Source organism: Nicotiana tabacum, chromosome 16 (genome assembly GCF_000715075.1).
Source record: "Nicotiana tabacum cultivar K326 chromosome 16, ASM71507v2, whole genome shotgun sequence".
NCBI classification, from domain to species: domain Eukaryota; kingdom Viridiplantae; phylum Streptophyta; class Magnoliopsida; order Solanales; family Solanaceae; genus Nicotiana; species Nicotiana tabacum.
Window position 1 is genome coordinate 36,468,760 of NC_134095.1, and position 26,445 is coordinate 36,495,204.

Below are 26,445 nucleotides of genomic sequence, written 5' to 3' on the forward strand. Positions count from 1 at the left end.
CTCGCGAAAACGCGAATATCTCTCTACTCCGAGATCGTATCGATGAACGGTTTAATGCGTTGGAAACTAGACTCATAGATATTTAATTTGGTTGGTAGATCACCCTATAATTCCTTGTAAATTATGAGAAAAGATTAGAAACATTTGACCTAATGTTTAAGTAAAATTATGAACCTAAGTTGCGACAACTTTTGTCGACTTTTGTTTCATAACTCGTTTGACTTCAAGACTTATGATACGGATATTATATGATTAAAATACCTTAATAAATGACCTCTTGAGTGTATTAAGCACCGCTAGATTACCTGAAAATACGAGTTACAATATCCTTGATTCGTTTAACTTCTAATACTGGTTAATCACCCTTATACACTCTTGTATCACTTAAGACCAATAGGATTGACTTCTTATCATCTCAAAGATAATTCATTTTTGGATTTATGTTAACTAATATATGGCATGAACTAACACATGTGGATATGGGTTGTAACAGTTACTCACTGAGTTGGAGTACTCACTTTACTCCCTGCACCCCTGTGTGCAAATTCAGGCATTGCTAATCCTGCCAGTGCGAGTTAAGAGCTCCCGGCGGACATTCGGAGTTCACGAGGTAGCAGCTTGACGTCCGCAGTCCCGTGTTTCTCCATTTTTATCACCTTTATCTCCTTTCAAATAGTTGTACTAGTTTATAGACTTAGCGGATTTGTATTATGACTTATAGATGCTCATGACTAGTGACACCCCGGTTAGGGCTGTGTTGGGTTGTTCTTCCGCGTATTTATGATATTATCTGCTACTTTGGATTATTTATTCATGTTTCGACTATTTCTAAATGCTTAACTGTTAATAAATTGGAAAATGGGAAGTGTCAGCTGGCCTTGTCTTCACGAGAGGCGCCATCACGGCCGGGTCCGAGTTTAGGGTCGTAACACATGGAGACCTTAGTGCCTATTGCATTTTGTGGTTTGCCTGAAAGAATCTGAAAACCCATCACAGAGATTATTTTGTTTTTCAAATACCTGTGTTCTTCCACATTAAGGGAAGAAAACCTACTCCGGATGGATCAGAACATTCGCATAACTTCTACTAAGATGGAAAAGATATTTCCATGTGATTTTTTTATGTGATGGAACACCTTCCAATCCACGTTGTACACGAGGCACGACTTGGCGGGCATGTTCAATGCAGATAGATGTATCCCTTTAAGAGGTAATATTATAAGTTTGATGTAATTTTCTGTTTTATTTGAATGTTCTTGGCTAACCTGAAATTATGTAGGACAATTGGCAAATGCAAACAATTTGTTAAGCAGAGGAATAAGATTGAAGGATCTATATGCGAAGCTTATCTTGCAAGGGAAACTGCTCATTTTTGTTCTTATTATTTTGAGAGTAATGTGCCATGTGCTAGGAATAGGCCCAATAGGCACACGGTCGAATGTGTGAATGATCCATTATATCCGTCTATGTCCATATTCAATCAACCAGGCCGATGTTCTAAGAATGTTAGAAAGAGAAGTTTGAGTGATATAGCGTACAAGTCAGCTACACGTCATGTGTTGCTAAATTGTCCCGAAGCTGTACCATTTCTCAAGTAAGTATTGATTTAGTAGTTATCAAAATATAAAATTTATTGTGACTACATCTCAATGCAACTACTAAAAATATTTGATGTGTCATAGTCACTTCGTGGGTCAATTTGGCCATGATGCTGTATATACGAGATTTGATATGTGGTTCAAACAATTTATAAGTTTATCCTTATAATATTCTAACACTATGTAGGTAAACCATGTTTGGAAGTTATGCTAACTTATGAATTTTTTTTAACAATATGTAGATAAATGATCCAAATAATGGTGTAAATCAATTTTTGAAAGATATATCTTGGGGACCTGGGCTTTAAGTCACAACAATGTCTAAGTACGTTGTGAATGGTTATAAGTTTCATACAGAGGATTGCTCTAAAAATAAAAATCGCAGCTGTATTGTGGTCTGGGCCAAACGGGCCTAAACGGGTCGGGCCAAACGAGCCTGGGCTTGAGGCGGGTCGGGCTGAGGCGGTCCCGGGCCAAACGGTCCCAATGTGTGGAACCGGCCCACGACGGTCCTAAGCCCACATGGTCCCGGGCTAAATGGGCTAACGGGCTTTTTTGGTTTCGGGCTATATTTTTTATTTTTTTTATTTAAGGCACTTTATTGTAAACTATATATGTATATACTAGTATAAATTGCTTATATATAGCTATATAAATATATATAATATATATAGTATGTATAGTATGTATATATAAGGGTGTATTATGTGTATATATAATTATATATTGCCTTATGTAATATATATTACCTATATATATATATATAGTTTATATGTATTAGAGATATATATAGTGTCTTATATATATGTGTATGTATATATATATATATATATATATATATATATATATATATATATATATATATATATATATATATATACATACATACACACACACACACACACACACACACACACATATATATATATATAGGCTATTTTTTTAATTTTTTTTATCTAAGGCACTTTCTTGTAAACTATATATGTATATACTAGTATAAATTGCTTATATATAGCTATATAAATATATATAGTATATATAGTATGTATAGTATATATATATAAGGGTGTATTATGTGTATATATAATTATATATTGCCTTATGTAATATATATTGCCTTATATATATGTATGTATATATATATATATATATATATATATATATATATATATATATATATATATATATATATAGTTTATATGTATTAGAGATATATATAGTGCCTTATATATCACACACACACACACACACATATATATATATAGGCTATTTTTTTTAATTTTTTTTATCTAAGGCACTTTCTTGTAAACTATATATGTATATACTAGTATAAATTGCTTATATATAGCTATATAAATATATATAGTATGTATAGTATGTATATATAAGGGTGTATTATGTGTATATATAGTTATATATTGCCTTATATATATATATATATATATATAGTTTATATGTATTAGATATATAATATATGTATATCAAATTTAAACACAAATAAATTGCAAAGAAATATTCAAGGAAATGTCTTATATATTTTACTATTACGACATTAACAAAGAATGACAATATCTTTCTTAGTCTTCCTCCCCCCAATGGAATGAGCACAACAAGGTACTAATACCACCATTAAAAGGAAAAAAAACTAAGGAAGATGTGCCAAAATACAAGTTACATGTTAGTCTATGTATTATCTCTAACAAATCTCATAAATCCTTGAAGGTTCGGAGGAATTTCTGTTGGTGGTGGTGGAAAAGAAGCTTGTTCATCACCGCTTCTGGGCGAAGCAGCATCCTGCGCAAGTTCCGCTAGCATTTATTCATAAGCTTCATCTATCTCCGGTTGTGATTCTACAAGTCCAAAATTTCTTCTTTCCGAACGGATCCAATCTCTGAAGAGTACTGATTTTTCCAAGCTCTCCCTCATAAACGCTCTATGATCATCGATTTGAAGTCTCGCTTGACTGAATGCGCTCTCTGAGGCCATTGTTGAAGCTTGAACACTTAAAATATCTCGAGCCATCCTTGAAAGAACCGGATAGTATTTTTGTTTGTCCTTCCACCATTCCAAAACATCGAAGGAGCCATCGGGATTCTCTGATTCAAGTCCCTGCGAGAAATAAACTTGAAGCTCATTTAGTTGTGAACTATCACCAAAATTATCACCTTGAGAACCCCTCAACTCCGTCCAAGAACTAAGGGCTTTTAGGCCCGCAGTTCTTTTAGATGCTTGCGAACTAGACGAAGTAGGAGTTGGAACATTTGGTCTAGCTTGATCTAAGGCAATTGATAAGCATTATAAATAGTTTGAGCATTTATTTTAATTGAGGCTTTTTCATCTCCAAGTGTAGCAAATTCCTCAGCTGAAAGTGATAAAGCGTTATAAATTTTTTAATACCAAAAGTGAGGACCTCCTAATTTCATTGTAGGATTTAACAATGCAGCAATACCAAAAATAGGGGGGATGGGGAAAAAATATTTTTTAAACTTAGCTTTCATAGAATTAATAGGTTCTTCATAAATTACTCCACCCTCTGAAAATTGAGTAAATAAATCTACAAGTGCTGCAATATAAACTAAACAGTTAGAAATAGTAGGATAATATTGGCCAGATAATTCATTTGTAGCAATATGAAATTGTTCTAAAAAGTCTACAAGCATTTTAACATTACTCCAATCTTGATTTGTAAGGTGCTCATCATCATCATCATCATCATCACCATCACCTACACGAGCATTATACGTTGCGCTTATTGGGTTCCTATATTTATATGCAACAACTAAACTTTCATACATGTAATTCCATCTAGTCGGACAAGGTTTAGGAATCTTTCTTTCTCTAAGGCCAAATTCATCACATTTTTTAAAATAGTCTCTAAGTCTACTTCTACGGTTTGAATAAAAAAAGCCAATTAAGAGCCATTTTAACCTTTTTAATTTCTACATTTAAAACTTTCATACCAGCACCGACGATTAAATGGTAAATATGACAAATACATATCACATGAAAAATATTACTAAATGCAGGATTTAGTATAGTTGTAAGCAAGCCTATAGCATTAGTGTTACTAGAAGCATTATCCATTGAAACCGACCTAATTTTATCTCTAATGCAAAAATATCTACAAATATCTGCAACTGTGTTAGCAATAAACTTACCTGTTTGGCGTGAATTAATTATTCTATAAGCAATAATGCGCTTTTGCATTATCCACTCCTCATCTATCCAATGACTTGTAACAGTTAGATAATTACAGTCATTACCACTTCTACCAATATCAGTAGTAATAGCAATGCGACAATCTATATGAGTAAATAAATAGCGCAAATATTATTCATATTCATATTTATATTTATAAATATCGCTCTTTACGGTTGCACGAGGCCATCCTTTATAAGTAGGATTAAAAACTCTTCTAATATAATGCACAAAATGAGGGTTAGAAGGAAAACTATAGGGTAAGCACATAACAGTAACCATTTTTGCCAATTCTTCACGATCTTTATTTGGATCATAATATAAAATGTCACCGGTAACAGTGTTAATTCCCGGTTAAACTAGATTTGAACCTGTACTAGGGTTAACCGTACTATCTACACTTGTCCTCTCTTGTGCAGCTTTCATTTGTAAAAATCTAGCTTTATCTCTAGGGTGTTTCAATATGTGTCTAGTTAAACGCCCGTACCGCTACGGTCTCCAGTAAATTTATGAACTAGTTGAGACCCACAAGTGTTACACTTAGCCTTATTTTTTTCTCTTAGTTGAGTAAAAAAATACCAAACAAGAGATGTTTCGGGCCGTTTAGAAGGTTGTCTATTAAAAGTAGGGGTTACTACAGGAGGGTCAGGCGGGGCATCTGTTGGGTTATTAACAGGACTAGTAGGTGTATCATCTAAATCCGATTGCGTTTCATCTAAATCATCATTTTCCTCATCATTTTCAAAGATAGTTTCATTAGGATAAAGAGCATTCATAACTTCTTCATTTAATTGTTGACCCGGTGCAACATCATGGCAAAATTGACTATCGAAAAATTGAAAACAAGGGTTATTACTATCAACAATAATAGGTGGAGGAGGACGGGTAACAGGTCTGGGTCGGGGAGCCGGGGGAAGAGTAGTAGTTTGGCTACTCTATTCACCAATTTTAGATTTTCCCTTACCCTTACCACCAAAAATATTTTTCAAAGAAAATGTCATATTAATTATAATTATACTAAATTAAACTAACAAAACTATAATATTAAAACTTAAGAGTTGGAACGAGTTTACCGAATTGACGAACAACTTCTTCAAAATTGAATATCGTTGAAGACTTGAATACTTCAATTCACCAACTTCACAATTTTTCACGAAATTGCAATAATAAAGTAAGCAATTATAGAAGAAAATTAGAGAGAGATTGATGAATTTGTGAGTAAAAATAAAAGAATGGGGGGGGGGGGAATTTATAGTTGAGAATTGGAAAAAAGTGTAATTATAAAAAGTTTGGGGGCCAAATGGCTATTTTTTAAAGTGCCCAACGGATAAATTTTGAAGGCCAACGGCTAGATTTTAAAAATCTGACCGTTGGTCTTTTTTTTAATTTTTTTTTTTTAAAATTAGTCGTTGGAGCCCGTTAGGCCCGGTTGAACCGGCCCAGGCCCGCCTGCCGGTCCCGGGCTTAATGGTCCTGTGATCACGGGCTATTTGTGTTGAACCGGCCCACCACGGGCTTTTGCACCACTAGAGCCCAGGCCCGGTTGAACCGGCCCGTTAGGCCCGCGGTCCCGGGCCAGGCCCGGACCATATTACAGCCTTAGTTCAAGGTGGTGATGGCAACCAAGTTGGAGATATTGATTATTATGGTGTACTCAAAGAAATAATAGAACTAGAATATACAGGTTGACCATTTAAGAAATTGATACTCTTTAGATGCAAGTGGTTTGACCCAAATCCAATAAGAGGTACAAGAGTACACAATCAATCTAACATAATTGAGGTTAATCATACGAGGGAGTATGATCGCTATGATCCTTTCATAATTGCACATAATGTTAGGCAAGTGTATTATGCTCCTTATCCATTGCAGCGGAATATGGCCGATTGGTGGGTTGTAATAAAAACTAAGCCTGTAGGTAGGGTGGAAGTCGAGAATGTGTTAGATGTTGCATATCAAAACGATATCTCCAGTGTTCACCAAATAGTGGACGAACTTTTAGAAAATAATATGGAACATCCTGAACACATATTGGAAGAAGTTGATATAAATGAAGTAAGAATTATAGAAAATTAGGAAGAAAAATCAACTGATGAAGCTCAAACTAGTGAGGAAGAAGAATTCTCGGATGATGAACAATACGTCGATGAGCTTTAAAAAGTTGGTTTCTTTAATAACTCTCGTCTTATAGCTAGTTTCTTATATGTTTCAATCTAAATATATATTATATTATGCAGATGACAGGCAAGGGTCGAGGTAACAATGACTCTACTAGTTCTCGGGGTCGAGAAAAGGCTAGGAAGGCAAAGAGGAGGGTAGAAGATAATACTGCATCTTTTCCACCCTCTTCAGACATGCCTATGCCTAGGTCTTATCCTCCACCCCAGGGCTATTCTGAGCTGCCACAACATCACGAGCCCTACATCTTCGTGAGACACCAGGTCTTTCATCACAGGGCCATAGGACTATACGTCTGGCATACAATTCAGCTGCCTCACGACCACGTGGATCGCAGCCATTTGCATCGCATGGATCGCAGCCATCCATGTCACATCCACATAGATCAAATCCATCCGTGTCACAGCCACTCGGGTCACAGCCCCTCGGGTCACAGCCTCTTGCGGTCCATCAAGCTATGTCGTAGTCACAGGGATCACAACCATCTTCCTCAGCGACTCCATCTATTTTAGGCCTTCGCTTGCGAGATAGTAGCTCTGACCCCCTACACCTTCCACACATGCCTCTGATATACATGCTTCGGATGGTGATGCTGATGATGACGAGGAGGTGCACAATATAGCAAGATCATCATAGTCCCTGAGGGTGATAGGTAAGAGTTATTTATTATTTTTACGTTTATTGTTTTGTACAGTTTGTACTAAGATATTAATGTATTTTCTTATTAAATTGCAGGTTCATCCCGAGTAATATTACTACGAGGATAATCACCAAAGCCACCAGAAAGTTTTATGATGGCCCTTATGCGACTTGGAGTGAATTCTCATTCTCGCTGAAGGAGCAAATTTTCAACCAATTTAAGGTATAAATATTCTTTTAGCAGTATAATTATTTATATTTATGATATTTCCATATAATATTTAACTTTTGAAATACAGAGCAAGTGTGTATGGGAACACCGTTATAGCGCGAAAGTGGCTGCAAATTTCATCACAAAGCTCGCAAGTGGTTGTTGCATAGTTTCTCCAAAGCTAGAAAGTTGAACCAGAAGCATGACTGGTTTCTTCAGAATTTATGGGAGGATTTGCAAAGGCAATGGCTTACCGCAAAGTTCTTAGAGAAGAGCAAAAAAGGAAAGAAAGCTCGCGCATCTGAGAAGGGAGGATCCTTGCACACTGGAGGTGCAATCACCCTAGGGACAATAAAAAGAAGATTGGTACGTAATTGCTTAATTTATTTTAATTTTCAAAGTATATCTATTCTGTTTATTAACTAAAATTTATGATTTTTTAGGACAGGAAGTTGGGGCGTCCAATGAACCAAGATGAGCTATTCAAGGAGACTCATATTGTAAAGAAGAAGAAAGAGACGGATCAAGAAAGGTGGGTCAAGCGCCGAGCCTCGACTATACATGTAAGTTTTTACTTTTCATTAAGTATTTTAATTTATTGTTATATAAATTTTGAAATACTAATTCAATGTAATTTTTCTTATAGGGTCGCTTCACAGCTGAAGCGGAGGAATTCATATGCATTCAGCCACCTAATGAGTCGGGCGAGCCAATCCAACCTTCGGACGAGGATACTGAAAGAATATGGATGGAGGCTGCTGGCGGTCTAAAATAGGGGAAGGTAAACGGGCTTCCTACTAAGAAATTCAATCGCTATAAGTGTGGAGTTCAAGGAATAGAGACTTCCTCGCAAGGGGAGCAACTTGATGGGGAGAGCCTCTCTGCTATGCGGGAGACTGTGACAAAGCTCACATCCGAGCTAGAAGCGGACAAGGAAAGAGAAAAGCTTAGAGATGCTCAGTACATTGGCATGCAAGCTCAGTACCACGACATGCAAGAGCAGCTCAAATCTCTCCTAGCTTTTGGAGGTTTTCCGATTCCCCGGTCTCGTGAGTCATCGCCAGAGGCTCGACTTGGACGTGACCGTTCCTTCCGTCCTCCCCATGCTCGTTCCTCCCGTCTTCCCCGTGATCGTTCTTCCCGTCCTCGACAAGTAGACCCTTCTGTATATCGTCTTGGTGATGAAAGTTCATCAGACGGTGATGATAATGATGTTGTACAAAACATTCCTTGACCTTTATATACTTTGAACTAGACAAATAGAACCGATTTTGAACTAGGTGTAATAAGCGTTAACTTAGTTTAATTTGTTAGTTCTATTGAACTTTAATTTGTTGGTTTTAATGTGTTTTTTGAATTGTGTTGTTGTTGTTGTGGTATTGTTGTTGTTGTTGTGGTGTTGTTGTTGTGTTATTGTTGTTGTTGTGGTGTTATTGTTGTTGTTGTGGTGTTGTTGTTGGGTTGTTGTGGAGATTTTGGTATTGAAATTGTAGTTTATGAATTGAATTATATTTTTATTTAGAGAATTTGGTATGCTGGCAGGTGGTGTAGTTGCCAAAACAGACAGTTTCTGGCAAAATTATACCCAGAAAAGCGACCAACTTTGGTCGCTTTTTTATTTTAAAAAAATATTTTCTGGGCAATAGCGACCAAGGTTGGTCGCTAATTAACCCAGATTTCCTAAAAAGCGACCAACTTTGGTCGCTATTCTATTAAAAAAAATCTTGAAATTAGCGACCAATTTTGGTCGCTTATGTTTAAAAAAAAAATTAAAAAAAAAATTAAAAAAAGCAACGAACTTTGGTCGTTATTTTCTAGATTTTAAAATATAATATTTGGTTTACAGACCAAAGTTGGTCGCTATATTTTGAATAATAATAAAAAAAAATGTAATTTAAATATAGAGACCAACTTTGGTTGCTAAATTTATATTATTAAAATATTAAAGCGACCAAAGTTAGTTGGTATATTGCTTACCCGAAATATTTGGTCCTTTTACCTTAGAGATCAATCGCTAATTAGCAACCAACTTTGGTCTTTAAGGTAAAGCGACCAATAAAATAGCGACCAAGCCAGTTTGGACGCTTTTTGGTCGCTTTGTGGCTTGTAAGCGACCAACTTTCGTTACTTTTTATCGTTGCTTTTTTCCGAATTTCTAGTAGCGTGAGAAGTTAAATCCATAAGACATAATGGTCATAGTGGAACACTATCATATGATAGTTAAAATTGATAATCGTAATCATAGTTATGCATCAAGTATTTTAGAAAATGACATGCCAACTGCTAAGAATTAAATCACAACTGAAAATAAGACATTTATCATCACAACCACTTACAAAAACAAAGCAAATAGGAAAAGCAGTAGAAAATTAACTAAGCAAAGGGGGACAAAATGGTAAAGGAACTATATATCCTTTGCCCTTTGCCATTTTCCATTTGCCAAGCTTATGAAATAACGAAAATATAAAATATTGCAGCAACCCCAGAAATTAAGAAGGGGATAAATGGTGACAAAGTTTCTGATGCTGACGGATGTGAAGTTGTGCCAGTAGTAGTAGTAGTAGTGTCAGGTGTAGGGGTGGCTGTAGAAGTGGTGGTGCCGGATGATTGTGTGGTGGTGCCGGATGATGGTGTGGTGGAACCTCCTCCACCGCCACCGGCTGCCGCCACAGTGACGGCGAGCTTCATGCCGCCGCTGCAATGGCCCATTGCGCCACAAGTGAAGTAATGAGTCCCGGCGGTCTTGAGAGAAATTGTGGTGGCGCCGCTCTTATCGGACGTTATGGCATTTCCAGCAGTGCATGACTGATAGTCACTAGCACTTACTTCATCCACTGTGTGACCACTTGGATAGTTGAAAACTGCAAAATTTTGTTACTAATACTGTTAACAAGTTTAATTATCGGGTCACCTAAAAAATAATTACGGATAACTATTAAAACAAAACCTTACAGAAAAATGAGAATAACATGCTACAACAGTTTAAATTACACCAATATACTGTAAAATTTAATATATTATATTCTCTCTATTTCAATTTATATGAACATATTTGACTGGGCATGAAGCTTAAGAAAAAAGATAACACTTTTGAACTAATGGTGTAAAATGAAACACATATATTTTGCGTGGCTTGCTATTAATCATTGCATAAAGGTAAATTATTTTCGAATATAGAAAGGGATCAGTCTTTTTGGCACAAATTAAAAAGAAAATAGGTTCACATAAATTGAAACGGAGCAATTGAAACGGAGCAAGTAGTTACATTCTTAAAAAATTTCATGTACACTTAATTTGCGAAGTGAATTAAATAAATGGTCTTTATGTGGAGAAGAAAACTTACCAAGTGAATCACCAACGTTAAAAGTTTTTCCAGTTGCCCAAGTGCTATAATCCACACCCATTGCCCACCCAGCTGAGTCTCCAACAGTATAAACTGTGGCCAAACTTGGAACAACACAACATATGAACAAAACCAAAACGAAAATCCCAGCCCTAAAATTTCCCATGTTGCTTGTATTTTCTTGTTTCTAACAACTGTGTTCTTTAAGGAAAAGAGATAAGAGAGTTAGTTTTTCTTAATTGTGAGTTAATTTGAGTGAAGAAGCTTGTGAGGATTTTCTTATATAATGGGAAAGCACTGAAAAGGAAATGGAGTAGGTCACTTAATTTTTTTGTAATGGGGTGCATAGTTGTAAAGGAGATGTCAATTATTTCAAGGGGATATAATTTCAGTTAGACTCATATCTCATGCCCAGAAAAAGTTGGTGTCTATCATTCTTGTTTTCTAACCTTGAGGTTGTTGAAAGCTTCCAATAGTTATGATATTCCTGTTTGCCCCAAAACATGAGGTTCAAAGCATTATTATATGTGAAATGCGTAGAGAAGCAGTCATCATTATGGAAAATCATATACATGTTTGACCATTTTTACTGATGTTCTAATACTAATTACTCTCCACTCCAAATATTTCGTATACTCTATTATTAATATTAGACATGTTTTAGCAGGTTGTTTGTCGAGTCCGTTACTTAAATGATCACTCAACTATTCGAAATTACCTACTGAAGTCATCTTTCGTTCGTTTAAAACATCAAAATCACTTAACTATGTCCATAGTACTCAGAAGGTCACTCAACTAGATTTCTCAAACTTTTGATTATCAAATACCTATTTTACCCTCTAAACTATCAACAATTTTTTATTTTCTTAAAGCTTTTTAATATTATGACTTTTTTCTCTTTTTAATTAATTTATTTATAGACTTACCTATATAATAAATAAATTTTATTTAAAAAATAAAATTAGTAGTTAAGCATTTATAATGTTGGAATAATAAAATATTGAGCATAGTAAAAAAATTAATTAGAACAATTTATTCGTAATCATATTTTTTATATTAACAACAAAAACTCAAAAATTTATTTACACAATTGAGAATGAAAGAAAATAAAAGTTTTAAATATATATTTTATGCACGTACTATAAAAAAATAATTATTTAAATAAAGGTATTTATAATATACTTTATATATTCTTGAAAATTATGCTCAATTATATTATTATTATTCCAATATCATATATGCTAGAAAACTAAATTTCTATTTTTTATTTTATAAATAAATTTATTTGTTCTATATGTAAGTCCATAATGTTGATTAAAAAGAGAAAGAATTAACATATTAAAAAAAAAAAAAAAGAAGAAGAAGAAGATAGAAGTTGATAATTTAGAGGGTAAAATAGGTATTTGACAATTAAAAGTTTGAAAAATCTGATTGAGTGTTATAGGATAGTTAAGTGACTTTTTTTATTACAAACGAAAGAAATATGACTTCAGTAGGTAATTTCAGATAGTTGATTGACCATTAAGTGACTCGTTGTTTGTCTTATTTTTGGAAAGAAATATGCCTAACGGTCACTAGGTAAAAATATTATAAAAAATATTTTACCTTGTAAATACATTAAAAGTTACTAAACTCAAAAGAGTCGAGATCAAGAAAAAATATCATGCAAGAATAAGGGGAATGTTTTTTTTTTCTCATTTATGTAGCTGAAATCACCTTTTGAACAACTTCGTGGAATTCCATCTATAAAATATGGACTATCTTTTTGCTAGGATTAATCATAGGCAACGAGCAATGAGTATTCTGGGCAATATTTAAATTACTTTAATACTAGCTACGATAAAGTGACACAATATATTATCCTAAAGAATTTCAGAAAAGTACCAAAAGATCGAAAATGTCCCCTACGCGCTCTTTGCTTTTAAGAATTGACTTCTTTCTGCAAATATAGAAAATTTGACACTCTGTTATGAACTAAGGGATCGTCCTTTCTCATATAAACTTACAAAAAATATTCACCTAACGATTCATCGAAAGGTGCCTGAGTACCTAGGGAGGTTCCCCACAGGCCACATGCCTAAACTCGATAAAATCATTTTTTTTTCTTTCTGAAAACTAGTTTCCTATCCTCTTCAGATTTTAGAAATTTGCATATTAACTCCGATTAGTACGAAAATAGTCTTAATTCATTTCTTAGATTTTTTAACGCCCTACTCTTCTTTTTTTTTCTTTCAAAGGTCGTTTGGTTTGAAGACAAGTTATTCTAGAATTAATTATGCGAAAATTAGTTATATTGGAATTAGTTATGCCAGTTTTATTTCTTATTTGATTGTTTGGTATGTTGTATTAATCCGGGATAACTTATCCTTAGATTACTATTCCTCCCTTTGGTAGGTATAAGTTATCACGGTATTATTTTTAATCCTGAAATAACTTATCCCAAAATTAGTAACCAAACAAAGGATAATGTGGTACTAAATTTATATCCAAGATTATTTTTGCTTATCCATCGTACTAAACGACCCCTCCGAGTATTAACAAGCAAAGAAGAGAAAGTTCACTGGTCATGTTCTAGACTATTAAAATTCTAACTCTGTAATATGACGATCAAATTATGTCCTCTCAATCATGAAGCCAAGAGTACAATGTGATGTAGGAATACCACGAAAATAAAGTAATTATAGCTCTCATAAATGACAGGCGAGTGAGACAATCTAACAACAATTTAGATGTCAAATCCTCATTGCTATCTTTGAAATCATTCTCAAGTTTTAAATTCTCCTTTAATCATATCGTATGGTGAAGTTTTTATTGTAATTTCTCCTTCGACTTCCTCTAGAAACAATTACTACGATTTTTTCTTTTGAATCACACATCGCATACGAGACAATCACGCTTCTCCCTCTTTGTCGAGCAATTGACAGAAAATATAAGAGAAACAGAAAACTAATTTTTGTTGAGGTCGTTAAGCTCCAGAGGATCGGGCCAACTGCTCCCTCCTTCTGCGCCAGTTACTTTAGCTGCCCTAATCCAACTTGATCATTTGCGAGTTAAATCGAGCCTAAATCGTGATTTAAATCATACTACAATAATAAAAATAAGAGAAGGTTAAATATATTTTTCGTTTAAAAAAAAGCGAATACATTCATCCAAAACTCTAAAAAATATATTTAGTAAAGACCAGAAATTGACTAATGAAAAGAGTTTCTGATACGGGATTAGGAGTCATTTGACTAATTATAGAAATGGCATCTAGACAAATGGTGCATCTCACCTGAAATTTGGTAGCAGTTCAACATCACTATATATTTAGTCCATATCCTTTGATCTATTCAGAGCTACTTCTTTAGCAGATCTTGAGCTCTAACTTTTGCCGAGGCGAAAAAAATTACTCCAAAACTTAAAAGGCCTCACACTCCAAAACTTACTCTAAATCAAGAATGCAAATATGCGTAACTGCAGAAACCATAGGTTAAATATGAGCAAATTCAGGTTAGGTTAAACAGGCCAAATGAGAAAACTACTCTGGACCTAACAGTTTGATGTAGGTGATTTCTACAGAAAAGAACTGTTCATACACTTCAAGTTTGTCAATTTTTTTATAACTCTTCAATTTTTCCTATAGAGATAATAATAACAACAACATACCCGGTGTATTCCCACAAGTGGGATCTGGAGAGGGTAGAGTGTATGCCAACTTTACCCCTACCTTGTGCAGGTAGAGATGTTATTTCTGATAGACCTTCGGCTCAAGTTTCCTAGAGAGATGAACTCCTAAAACGATTAATGATGCAATTTGATACATGGACAAGACAAAAGATTATAAACCAGCCCCTTCTTTTGTTTCTAGCATCAGCTTCCACCCGAAACTATGAACTTACCATTTCTCTATTGGCAGCCCTTGGCCAGAAGAGAGTGATATTGCAGGGAATAAGGAAAAGATTAGCCTTCAGTGATTGCATTTCAAATTCTATTAGTATCATCAAAAAAAACCTCCATTCATACTCTCAAGCACATTCTTAATATAAAACAATGTATAGTTCAAATGTTATCTCCTGTCATGAAAGATGTGACATTTAATTTGGGTGAGCAAAGATGACACTTTACTTATTAATGATTGGTAGCCCAGGAGATAGCTTAACTTAAACTACCAATATAGCTAACTTTCCCTACTTATCTAACGTAGTAAACCGCACTTTGTCAACTTCCCAAGATAACAGGATTCTAAAGATTTCTGTACCTTCTCATTTTGTTTATGCAGAATGAAGTAAGAAACCTTTTCTTTTTGATACTGGTAATATAAGAGTAAGAAAGAAACTTTGCTTCTATAAAAAAGGGAAAAAAGTGCGAGCATGGCTCATGTCCTTACCGGATTACTAAAAATCATGGCCCGCTCAATAGATGTGCATACATAGTGATTTCATAATTGTTCATTTAAGAAATATAGGTGCTAAGAAAAATGTCAAGAAAAAAATATAGGTGCCCTAAGAACTCGAGATCAAATATAAATCTCAAGAAAAAATAAATGACAAAGCAAGAGATATGCAAATATAAGTGGAAAATGAAGTGTACTGGAGAGAACAAAGCACCTTACACATTTATGAATTGTTAAATCAGTACGAAGAAATAGGACCAAATATGGACTAGAGCTTGAACAAGAGAAAAGTATAGTACTGGGTATCTGGGCGTTACTTATGGAATAGATAACCTAATGCGTTCACCTAAGTAGGGTAAACTAACACTAAGGAGATGAGTGCATGTGTTGGTAAAATGGAAAAAATAAAGACAAGTAAAATCTTAATGATAAAACAATACTACATTACACAGGGGAAGAAACAGATAGCTGTGATCCTACTCCATCGTACTACCATGTAACACCAGTCAATAGTATAACATATCTGCTAAAATATCCTACTATTACAGCATATTATATGAGCTATTTGATATCAAAAGTGTGCCTGGACAATTCGCGTTCGAAGGATATTCCTTCAGAGTGTCGGTTTGTGTGCGTGTGTTTTTTTTTGGGGAGGGGTGGCAGTGTAGCACTAACAATTGATACTATGCATGGCAATGAGGCAAACTGAATACGGCTCTCATCAAAAAGCATATGATCAGCTGTTTAAGGGCCGAAATGAAACTGAATTACCAGCATGCTATTTCCAAAAACCAAAGTAGAGAAAGGCTAAAATATCCAGCTTGAAGCAACTTAGTAATTCAGACAGCTTCTGGATCCCAGGTCACAGATTCTAAGTGCTTAGACATTTTTGAAAATGCAAAATAGGCGGCTGGGTGAGGTCATCATAGTGGAGGCATTTGAGGATCTCTGAGTTAGAAAGTGAATCAATTTAATATTACTTCTAAACAAAAAGGGTAATAAGTTCTGGAGTATCTCCAAATTTAATTGTAAGTTTTAACATATCAAATCTTGGGAAGTCTGGATAGACAAACAATTACTGATTCTCTTGCAAAAAGAACTTGAAGGATATGTCACCTTCGGATTGCATTCAATTACCATAGTGAACATTTGTCTTAAAACTTATACTTGATTAAACATTTTTTCCTCACAGCTAAACAGAAAAAAGAGATAGAAAACAGAACATAATCAGGATAACAGAGGCGAGAAGAAAAAAAAGGAACGTATATGAAGCCATATTAAATTTCTGATACAAAATTTTTCAAGATATCTTCCTGGATTCTACTATACAAACAAAGGGTCATGGAAACTCACTTCCTCATAGGAATAACTTTCAAATTCCAACAGCTTTAGCTTATTCTGTCACAGAGATCAATTCAGATGATACATCTTGGGACTGGAGAATCTTTTTTGTCTCTCCTCTCAGAAATCTTTTACTGTGTGCCACCCTTATTGGTCTCCCCATAAATTCCTATGGATAAGGATATACTTAAATCAGGTTTTTGACATTAACCAGATGCAACAATTATAGTCCATGAAAAAGGAGCAAATAAAGCACAGGAACAAGCAGTTAAACCGAAAATTACCTTTCCCTCAAAAGAGGATAATGCGGCATCCGCCTCCACCTTGGTGTTAAAAGAAACAAATCCATATCCTGCAGATCGTCTTGGATTATCACTGTTGAATATGACTTCAGCAGAAACAACATCTGCCCCATTAGCCTTAAAGAACTCCATAAGATCCTTAGACCTTGCTTCAAAATGCAAATTAGCCACAAACACATTGTGTACAGGCAGCGGCTTGGACGGCGGCGGAGAAGAAGGTTTCACAGTCTTTGGCTTAGCCCAGGCAAGTCTCAATGGTCTACCCTCAAGTTCCTGGTCAAGTTTTAACATCCAATAATGCAACTCAGCACAAAAAATCAAATACCGATAGAGTTTTTCCGGAAGAGTTAATGATAGAGATACTTACATAGGCTTCAAGATTTTCAATAACTGCCTTAGCTTCCTCATGAGAACCCATTGTGACAAAGACTAAACCCCTGCTTCTGGTCTTGTTGTACATTGCAACCTTGAGGTGAAAAAACAGACAACAAACCCATCTCAGAAAATACATAATCAAACCTTAAAAACACTGAATAAGCTCAGGCGAGTATTTGGTACAGCGGAGAATAGTTTCCATGATTGAAACCATTTTCTAGCATTTTGGTACGAGAAAATATCCTTCAACAAATTTCTCCATCAAAAGAAATGAAGTTGACTTCTTTAACTTATGGATGTAAGTCAGTTTCCTTTGCAAATACTACAATTCTTAATCCATAACACTAACTTCAACCTCCATTTTCACATTGTTTTCATTATTTCTTTTTACAACAACAACAACGCTCAACCCAAACAACTTGAGGTCGGTGATACGAATCCTTATTCCTTTCATTTAGCTCAACTTATATCATCATCATTACCAAAATAAATAAAAGAAAAGTGCAAGTTAAAAAGATTATATATATATAGTAGTAGTAGTAGCAGTAACAATTACAATAATATTAATATAGAAGTTCTCTACCAAGTCTAAAACATATTCCCAACTAGTAGGTATCAGCTATATGATTTTTTTCCTCTTCCATGTGCCCTATTTTTAGCTAAGTCTGATTAATTAGGTCTTTCGAGACAACTTCCTTCCATGAGATTTTAGGTCTACCCCGTCCTTTTTTAACGCTTTCCCCTACCATAGTTTCACTTTCACAACTACAAAGCGGTGCATCTGTAGGTCGACGCAGGACATGACCAAACCATCTCAAGTGACTTTCTCTTATTGTATCCTCAATGTGTATTACTTGTACCTTCTGACGAATGTGGTCATTTTTATCTTATCTAATTTTGTGTGACCACAAATCCATCTTAACATTCGCGTTTCTGCAACATTCATCTTGTGGATATGTTGAGCTTTAGCAGCCCAACATTCACTACCATATGACATAGTAGGTCTTATAGTTGTTTTATAATTTACCTTTCACCCGGGTAGGAATCCTTCTATCACATAACACCTTGGTAATACTTCTCTATTTCAACCATCCGGTTTAATCCTATAAGTAACATCTTCATCTAGCATTATATTCTCTTGAAACAACGAGCCTAGATATCTAAATTTTTTGCATTTTGGCACTAAAATTCCATCTAGTCACACCTCAATTCACTTTTCTCGTGCTGACTAAACTTGCGGTGCATATTCTCAGTCTTACTTCTACTTATCTTAAAACAGTTACTCTCTAAGATATTTCTCCATAGATCAAGCTTTCAGTTGACACCCCCGCTAGTTTCGTCAATTAACACAATATCATCAGCAAATGGCATGCTTTTTTCTTTTGGTTGACACCAGTGGCAGAGCCACATAGCTTCAAAAGATACCAATTGACACTCCTTTGTCAAAAAATTATATTATTTAGATAGGTAAAAGTTAATTTTTTATGTTTATATATTATATGTTGAATCCACTTGACTTCTTTGTATATTTACTTCTATACATTTTGACACCCCTTAATGAAAATCATGGCTCCCCTACTGGTTGGCACCCTCGCCAGTGTTCAATATTCTTTTTTATAACCCAAAAATTCTCGAGGGCCAGTAGCACACGGTTCACAACTTGATGGATAATGGACACGTCTCTCTATCATTCTCCACTTAAATACCAGACTTTTATCAGCCACAGGGTCCAAACTCATAACACACACCTAAACCCACAGGTCCAGCGCTACACTCTTACAACTTGACCAAAGCTCTAGGGCTGGCATTGTTTTCAATAGATAATATTACTGAAAAACATAACTGAAACTCTATCTTCATAGCAGCTTATATATTTATCATATCTCACCCTACTTCATATTCAATCAAACACTAGAAAATGATATCACAAGTTAAATCATTTTTCTCCACAACAAAAGCAGAAAATTTAAAAGGTGCAAACCTCAATATCCATAACAGTGCCATATTTCTCAAACAGAGGGCGAAGGTCATCTGCTGTGGAAGTCCAAGGAGCATTCTGAGCAAGAATCCTTGTTCTAGAACTTTCATCTTCCGATTGTTCTTCTTGGTCTTGTTGCAATTCTGGAGTATGGGCCAACGAAGAGCAATGGGAGATGTAAAGGTAGGGTTTTTGGGGTTTAATAGGGAGTAATGGGGATAAAGAAGAAATATGCAAAGAAACGGTAGAAGGGGATAAAATGGGAATTATAGATTGGTGGTGAAGGGGAAACAAAGCGGGTGAAGAAGAAGAAGAAGAGAATTGGGTGGTGGAGAAATGAAGCTGAGATGGAGAAGACAACAGGCGAAGTAACGCCATTGCAGCTGCTTCTTTCTAAAGCTGCAGTTGGGATAGTTTACGGGATAAAGCTTGGAATTGGAATTTGGAACTAAGGAGACAACTGGATAAGGGTCATAAAATGAAATTTACACGGCAATTTCCTTTTTATTCTTTTTTGTTTACATTGAAAAAAGGAGTGATTTTTATTATTATTAAAACAATTCAAATAGTGTCGAAAAAAAAACAATTCAAAATAGTGAATTTTTAGTTACTAGACTGATCAGTTACTACTTGATTGACTTAATAAAAGAAATTGACTGTACTAATTGAATTGAATAGTTGAGTATAACAATTCATTATGATTAGAATGGATAAAACAACTTTTTTATCAAGCAAAAACTCCAATTTTAAATTTCCACACTAGGCTTTTAAAATTTTGGCACCATTATTTCAATTTTTTTCCCTTATTTGATGTTATTCAAATCTTTGTTACCCTGCTCTCTGTCCGATTCTTCCTCTAGGCTCTAACAGTTGCCAAGCTACGTGATTAAACCTTCTCTGGTAATTTTTAAGAGCAGATATTGTGCAATTATATTCTGATTATGCTACTTCAACTCACGATTTTTCGTCATACTCATGTTATTCAATTTTAGCCATCTTTATTTTGTATTTAAGTGTAAATAGTTCACTGGATTTCCTGCAACTTGAATAGCTAAGCAGGTTAATACTTAATAGAGACATTGATGTTTGTAAAGTTATGAGATAATGTGCTCTTCATATATAACGGTGTTACTAGTCTTAGGATACGCGCGTTGCGCGTGAACCCTGTTTGAATGAATATAATTTTTTTGAAATTGTACGCAAATATTATATGAAAAATTGTGTTTGACTAAGAAATAAAAGTTACGGAAAAAAAGTAAGCTCCTGAAAATGATAAACGTCGATCCTATTTAACTAACACAAGAAAGAAACTTTACCCCATAAAAGATCATCAGTTATCTCGGTTAATATATTCAACTTGAAATTTATCTCGGTTTAATAACTTAATTGCTTAAACTTTACAAATTAGCATGCTTCCGTTTTTGTTTTAGTTAGAACACATAACCTTTGAATATTTAAGAGCTTTTTCGAAAAAATTTCTTGAAGAGTTATATATGTATTCTTAAGTCCATTCTTTAAGACACATGTCACCTAACTGCTTTTTTTCTTCTTCTTGCGAGCAAATGCAACTTGTTCTTGTTCTTTAACTAATACGAAATAGTATATGAATTATTTTAAATATTGTGTTTGTGGGTTGCCTTTAAATATTATGTTTGTGGGTTGTCTCCAATATTAAAAAATTAATTAAATTATAATCATGTCTAGTATAAACTTAACTTTTAAAGGGTAAAAAAATAAACAATATTTTACTAAGGTGTTTTGTGCTTTAAATATTATATTATTCTTTGATAAGTCTCCCTTAATATCGGAGTTATTGATGATCCATAAGTTATTTTAACATATTTTTAGTAATTCTATTACTGAAAAAAGAATCAAAGATGAAACAAAAAAGATAAAGAACTCAAAAATTTGGAAGAAAGAATAAAAATGCATACTTACGTCTGTATGCAGAAGGTATTTCATGGCTACAAATTCCTAGCTATACCAAGTCCTTTATTTTGTCAAACTTTGCATCTTGCAATGTGAGGTAAACGAATTCTATACTAACGTGGATACCCCTTGTTTACAATTAGAATTTTATTGATATAAAAGTTCTTAGTTGATTTAAATTTTTAAATATTAGGGTTCTTTAAATAAGGAATTTTTTTGATAAGTAGAATAGATAAGGAAAGAAACTTTTAGTTGATTTCAAAGTTCAAAAAATTACTAAAATTATTTAATTACGATTTCGTCCAATATAAGACTTATTTTTAAAGGATAAAAAAGGCAAACGACATTTCGCTAATGACCTTCGTGTTTTTAATATAGTATAGAAAATTTGTAAATCATGTCCTTTTATAATTTTAAAATTAAGAAAATAATTTTTTTAATCTTTTATGTGTAAAAGACAGATTTCTTAAATGTAAAAGTAGGCACCAAAATTAACATGCTCCAAAAAGATAAAGCATGTCAATCAATAAGAGCAAACAAAAAACATGTCAATCAATACAGCAAACAGACTTCATGTCCGGTTAAAAGCTTCACGATCATCCTTAACACAAGGAAGAATAACCAAATTCTTGAAGGCGATATGGGGAAAATGACATAGTATGCGTACTTTTTACAGTTACCGAGAATCGTAACACCTTTCTTTTAGATACAAGAAAAACCTAAAATGAGAAGAATTGCAACTGGTCAAGGGAGGGGAAGGCTTCTCCTGCTACTTCTTGCATGATCGATATTCAGGTGAGTTTTCTCGTAAAGGTGATAAAGGCTGCCTCAATGAATCAACCTCGATGAAATCAAGTTTTCCCTCGACTGGACTGCTTATCTTGGGGCTTGATTTCCTTTTGTTACCCTGGTGAACAATTAAAGATAAACAGAAATATTAAGTTATGAACGGCTGCGTCTAATAACGCATCGAGAGGAAACAAAAGATCAGGCTAAAAGCCCAAAAGAAACTCTTAGAAGTTCACCTTGCCAGAAGAAGGTTTTCCAACAGAACTAGGTGTGTTCTTCTCTTTCTGGTATAGCCTTATCAGCCTTTTATTCTCCTTATCCAAAACACGGTTTTCTTCGAACAACACCTGCACCTACATATCAGAAAATTATCATGTATTCTCAATTTACATAATCGACAAGAGATCAAACGCTTTTTCTCCCTCTATAAATCTACTTACCTCATCTTCAGCTTTATGGAGATTTATCCTCAAATGTTCCTTTTCTTTCTGCAGAGTCTTGACCTCAGCAGCCAGAGCAATAGCCTTTTGTGTCGATGGCCTCAATCTATCAAAATCAAAAGGCACTTCAGCTGACAATCAGACAAATTGCGAAACTGTCGGCACCTGGGTAAACAGAAGTTAAACTCACCGCTTCCACTTTGTCAACAAGTTTTGGCAAACTTCCATACCACCATTTGCCTCCAGAAATGCATGTGCTGTAGATGCAGCATCATCTTTACCAATCAGAGTTTCCAGCAAAGTGTCGAGCAGATTTTCTTCCACAGAAACATCATCCGTGGCTGTGTCATCCTTCACATATGAGTAGTAACCGAAAAATTAGTCTCCAGAAGAAACATTCTCTGTCTTGCAATCAGGAGACGTGTCAGAGAGTCACCAAAATAATAGGATGTATAACAACTAATTGACAACATTGACCATGTTATTCTTGAAGCAGCCAATTAATTATGTTCAGAAGAAGGGTCCAATTATCTGAACAACCATCACACAAGAGAAAATACACCTGAATTTGGGATAGAGAAAGGAATAAGCCCTCCCATTGTCATGACAACAACAGAAGTCCAGACAGGAGTTTCATTACCTTATGTTAAGTTACATGGATTCCCATCTGAGTATCTGAAACTGGATCTAGGTGTTGGATTCATAATCCCATAAATCTAGGGTTCGAAATATATTGAGAGGTCGTTGAGTCAAAATAAATATAAATAAATTTTATTTAAGGTTTACTATTATTTTATTTTATTAGTTCCATAATACCATATCATATAATAGCAATAAAACCAAAAAAAAAAAAAAAAAAAACCTATAAAGAGCAGTAGGAAATGTAATGGAGACATTGATAAACAAAATACATAGACCTAATCCTTATGTCTAAACTCCTAAAATGGAGACATTGATACACCCTAAATGTAGGTTACCATCAAAGATACTTTAATCACATCATAACTCATATAGTTGAAGAATAAGGCTATAAACAAAATACATAGACCTAATTCTGAAAACCCAAAAGTGGAGACCTTATGCCTAAAACCCAAAGGGGGAGGCAATGGTACAACACAAGGGCCAAGGCTTAAGAGATCTCGAGCTTAACGTATGCTACCGTCAGAGTTATTTTAACTACATCATAACTCATGGTTAAAGAACTGGGCAATCAACAAAGTTGTGAGCCTCATTATATCCAGATTGTACTCTATGGAGCTTTTTGGGTCGAAAACCTCTTTCACACCAGATTAGATCTCAAAAAACCACAATGAAATAATGTGAATAATTTATGTTGTAGCAAATATTCAACAGTTTCCATGTAACCCCACCTCCAGAATACATCTTTGCAATATCAAATCATGACCAGAGCATTGACAACTGCAGTCTTACGACATGTGTATAGTGAAACAAGTGTTCCTCAATGCATATTTGTTTCCATTTCAATTAATTGTAGCATTCCCAAAGAGATTAAGGAAACCTAATTTGGATTATGAGGAAAATCTCTCATGAATTCCTCCCTGAAATATCAAGCTTGAGGGTATTAGAACCCTATATATGGAAGTGATAGTCTAATGAGAAACCTATAATATCACCACAGAATTCTTTCATGAAGCATTGCCTCAGATGTTTCTAGCACTGCCCTGAGAGAATATAAGTCATCAATAAAAGTGCCAGTAGTTGAAATCCAAAAGTCATGGACGTTACTTTATGCATTCAACTACTACATGCTACCAAAATATCTTCACTTGTCTAATAATTTAACCTTTCCCCGTTTTATATCCTATTTGTGATGGAAGTGTAACAAATGCTACATGCTGCCGGAGAAGAGGCAGGTTAAGAGGATTTTCTGTGAAGAACTAATTTCTGCTAACATTCTTCTGTCAAAACTATACATGTGAGTAAGTCAAGTTTAATAGGAAAGAGGGGCCATCATCTAATGCATATCCAATGAAATACAATCCATAGAGCATGAAAATAACAAATGTATAGAGCATTATTAGACAATCACATCATAAATATCATACAACAATTTTGATGTAAAAGATAAAGAGTACATAATTATCGATAGAGAATGTAATTAGAAACATTCACAAAATCCCAAAAGCTTTCAGTTTATCCTAATGAGACTGTTGTTATATTATCAACAGACAAAATAACAAATTATTAAGGTACTTTTTCTGAAAATGAGTAGAGACAAGCTTCTCAAGATGGACACTACAGGGTCCCTAAATCATTTTGTTTCGACGTTGATCAAGTTAAAAAATACTTTGAATCTAAGCTTAAACATCATTCAGAGACCTGTCACCTGTACATTGCATAAAATCAAATTTAAACCCTTCCCCCACCCCTTACCCCTGCATATTGGCCTGATATGCGAGCTACGAACAATTCATCAATGAACACCACATAACACAAAATACAACAGAAGTTAAACATGGAAGAGAACCAAAAGAGGGAAAAAGAAGGAATTACATGACATACCAGCTGGCCCTCATACTGAGACTTGTAGAAATGCAATTCTTCGGATAACTTCCGAACCTCCTCCTCCAAATCATGAACTCGAATCTCAGCTTCCTTGGCTCTCTCATCGGCCTCATTTCCAAAATCCATTAACGCCTCGCGATCATGATCATACAAAGAGCACTCTTTCTCCCACCTCTTGCACTGTGCCAACAAGTTCGAACACTCCACCGCCAATCTCTGATTTTCCTCCACAAACTTCTTCAACGCTGAAGCATTCATACTTGACTCAGCCTAAAAAGTAACAACATCAACAATTAATAATCAATATTTACAACAAACATATGAATTTTCTTTTAAAAAAAATCGAAGAGGAGAGTATTAAGGTAAAAACCCTAGTGCGCTCGATTGTTGCATCTTTCTCTTTCAATTTGGCTTGTAGAGAAAGATACTGATTGCGAAGGCGAGTAAGGGATTCTTCGGAGGCACGAAGCTTTAATTCAAGTGTTTCTGGGGAAACAGGGAGGCCAAGAGAGTACTCGATCGATTCACGAATGTAATCTTCCGTTTCTTGTGAAAGATCCATCTTTCAGACTTCAATAAACCCTAAAAATGAACACAAAATTCTGATTTAAAGTTTCCGGCGATTGGAACAATTGTGGAAAGCAAATCAATCTATCAACGATTCTTATGTTATCGGAATTTGATGGGAGAGTTTTGAGAAGTGAGAGCGGAAGAGCGGTTTTGGTCTGAAATGAGGGTTTTTGGGGTCTGAATTACTAATTTTTTATGATTTGTTTGATATTTCGAAATGGGAAGTGGGAAGCGCTAGCCGTTACAGATCTGTTTTGGGGCTCATGGTGGGACCTGCGGATCCTAGATAAAGGCCTGGGCTATCTAAGCACACATGAGTATTGGGCTCTGGCGTACGTTTGAAAAGGAGATTTTTACATTTCTATGTCATATATTAAACTATATTACCCTCCATGCTTAAGTTTTAATATAATTACCTTTCATATACCTAATTATCATTTATATACCATTTTAGAATTTTAATGGTATTAATTAGTCTTCTAATTTTACTCAACCGTATATTCTCACTCCCCCAAGTTTCTATCTCCAAATCACACTACCTCACTCACGTATCAAACCACACCCCACGATTTCCTCTTCAATCACCCACGATTTCCTCTTCTAAAACTAGTAAAAATATGGAAGACCTCCATTAACGCCTATTCTCAAGCTCTT

General features: G+C 34.7%; 3 protein-coding genes across 6 annotated transcripts; all 3 read right to left on the reverse strand.

Moving 5' to 3' along the window:
- Window positions 1–10,113: 10,113 nt before the first annotated feature.
- Window positions 10,114–11,448, reverse strand: LOC107785851 (blue copper protein). Its single transcript, XM_016607238.2, has 2 exons — window positions 11,167–11,448; window positions 10,114–10,684 (listed from the first exon to the last, which is right to left on the reverse strand). The coding sequence occupies exons 1-2, from the start codon at window positions 11,330–11,332 to the stop codon at window positions 10,269–10,271; spliced, it is 582 nt and encodes a 193-aa protein (XP_016462724.2). The 5' UTR covers window positions 11,333–11,448; the 3' UTR covers window positions 10,114–10,268.
- Window positions 11,449–13,854: 2,406 nt separating this feature from the next.
- On the reverse strand, window positions 13,855–20,009 carry LOC107785853 (28 kDa ribonucleoprotein, chloroplastic-like). 3 transcript variants are annotated; one of them, XR_012700000.1, is made up of 7 exons: window positions 19,541–20,009; window positions 17,552–17,650; window positions 17,167–17,457; window positions 16,895–17,051; window positions 14,815–14,924; window positions 14,441–14,622; window positions 13,855–14,249 (listed from the first exon to the last, which is right to left on the reverse strand). XR_012700000.1 is itself a non-coding variant. In XM_075232731.1 (5 exons), exons 1-4 carry the CDS (start codon window positions 19,913–19,915, stop codon window positions 16,935–16,937), a joined length of 882 nt encoding a protein of 293 aa, XP_075088832.1. In that variant the 5' UTR covers window positions 19,916–20,009; the 3' UTR covers window positions 14,697–14,924; window positions 16,895–16,934. The 3 variants fall into 3 exon arrangements, 2 of the variants coding, with proteins under 2 accessions (XP_075088832.1, XP_016462728.1); XM_075232731.1 differs by lacking the exons at window positions 13,855–14,249; window positions 14,441–14,622 and having other exon boundaries at window positions 14,697–14,924; XM_016607242.2 differs by lacking the exons at window positions 13,855–14,249; window positions 14,441–14,622; window positions 14,815–14,924 and having other exon boundaries at window positions 16,787–17,051.
- A 1,967-nt stretch (window positions 20,010–21,976) lies between these two features.
- LOC107785852 (uncharacterized) lies at window positions 21,977–26,021 on the reverse strand. 2 transcript variants are annotated; one of them, XM_016607241.2, is made up of 6 exons: window positions 25,592–26,021; window positions 25,219–25,491; window positions 22,886–23,046; window positions 22,696–22,801; window positions 22,492–22,608; window positions 21,977–22,373 (listed from the first exon to the last, which is right to left on the reverse strand). In XM_016607241.2, exons 1-6 carry the CDS (start codon window positions 25,781–25,783, stop codon window positions 22,236–22,238), a joined length of 987 nt encoding a protein of 328 aa, XP_016462727.1. In that variant the 5' UTR covers window positions 25,784–26,021; the 3' UTR covers window positions 21,977–22,235. The 2 variants fall into 2 exon arrangements, with proteins under 2 accessions (XP_016462727.1, XP_016462725.1); XM_016607239.2 differs by having other exon boundaries at window positions 25,210–25,491.
- Window positions 26,022–26,445: the final 424 nt, after the last annotated feature.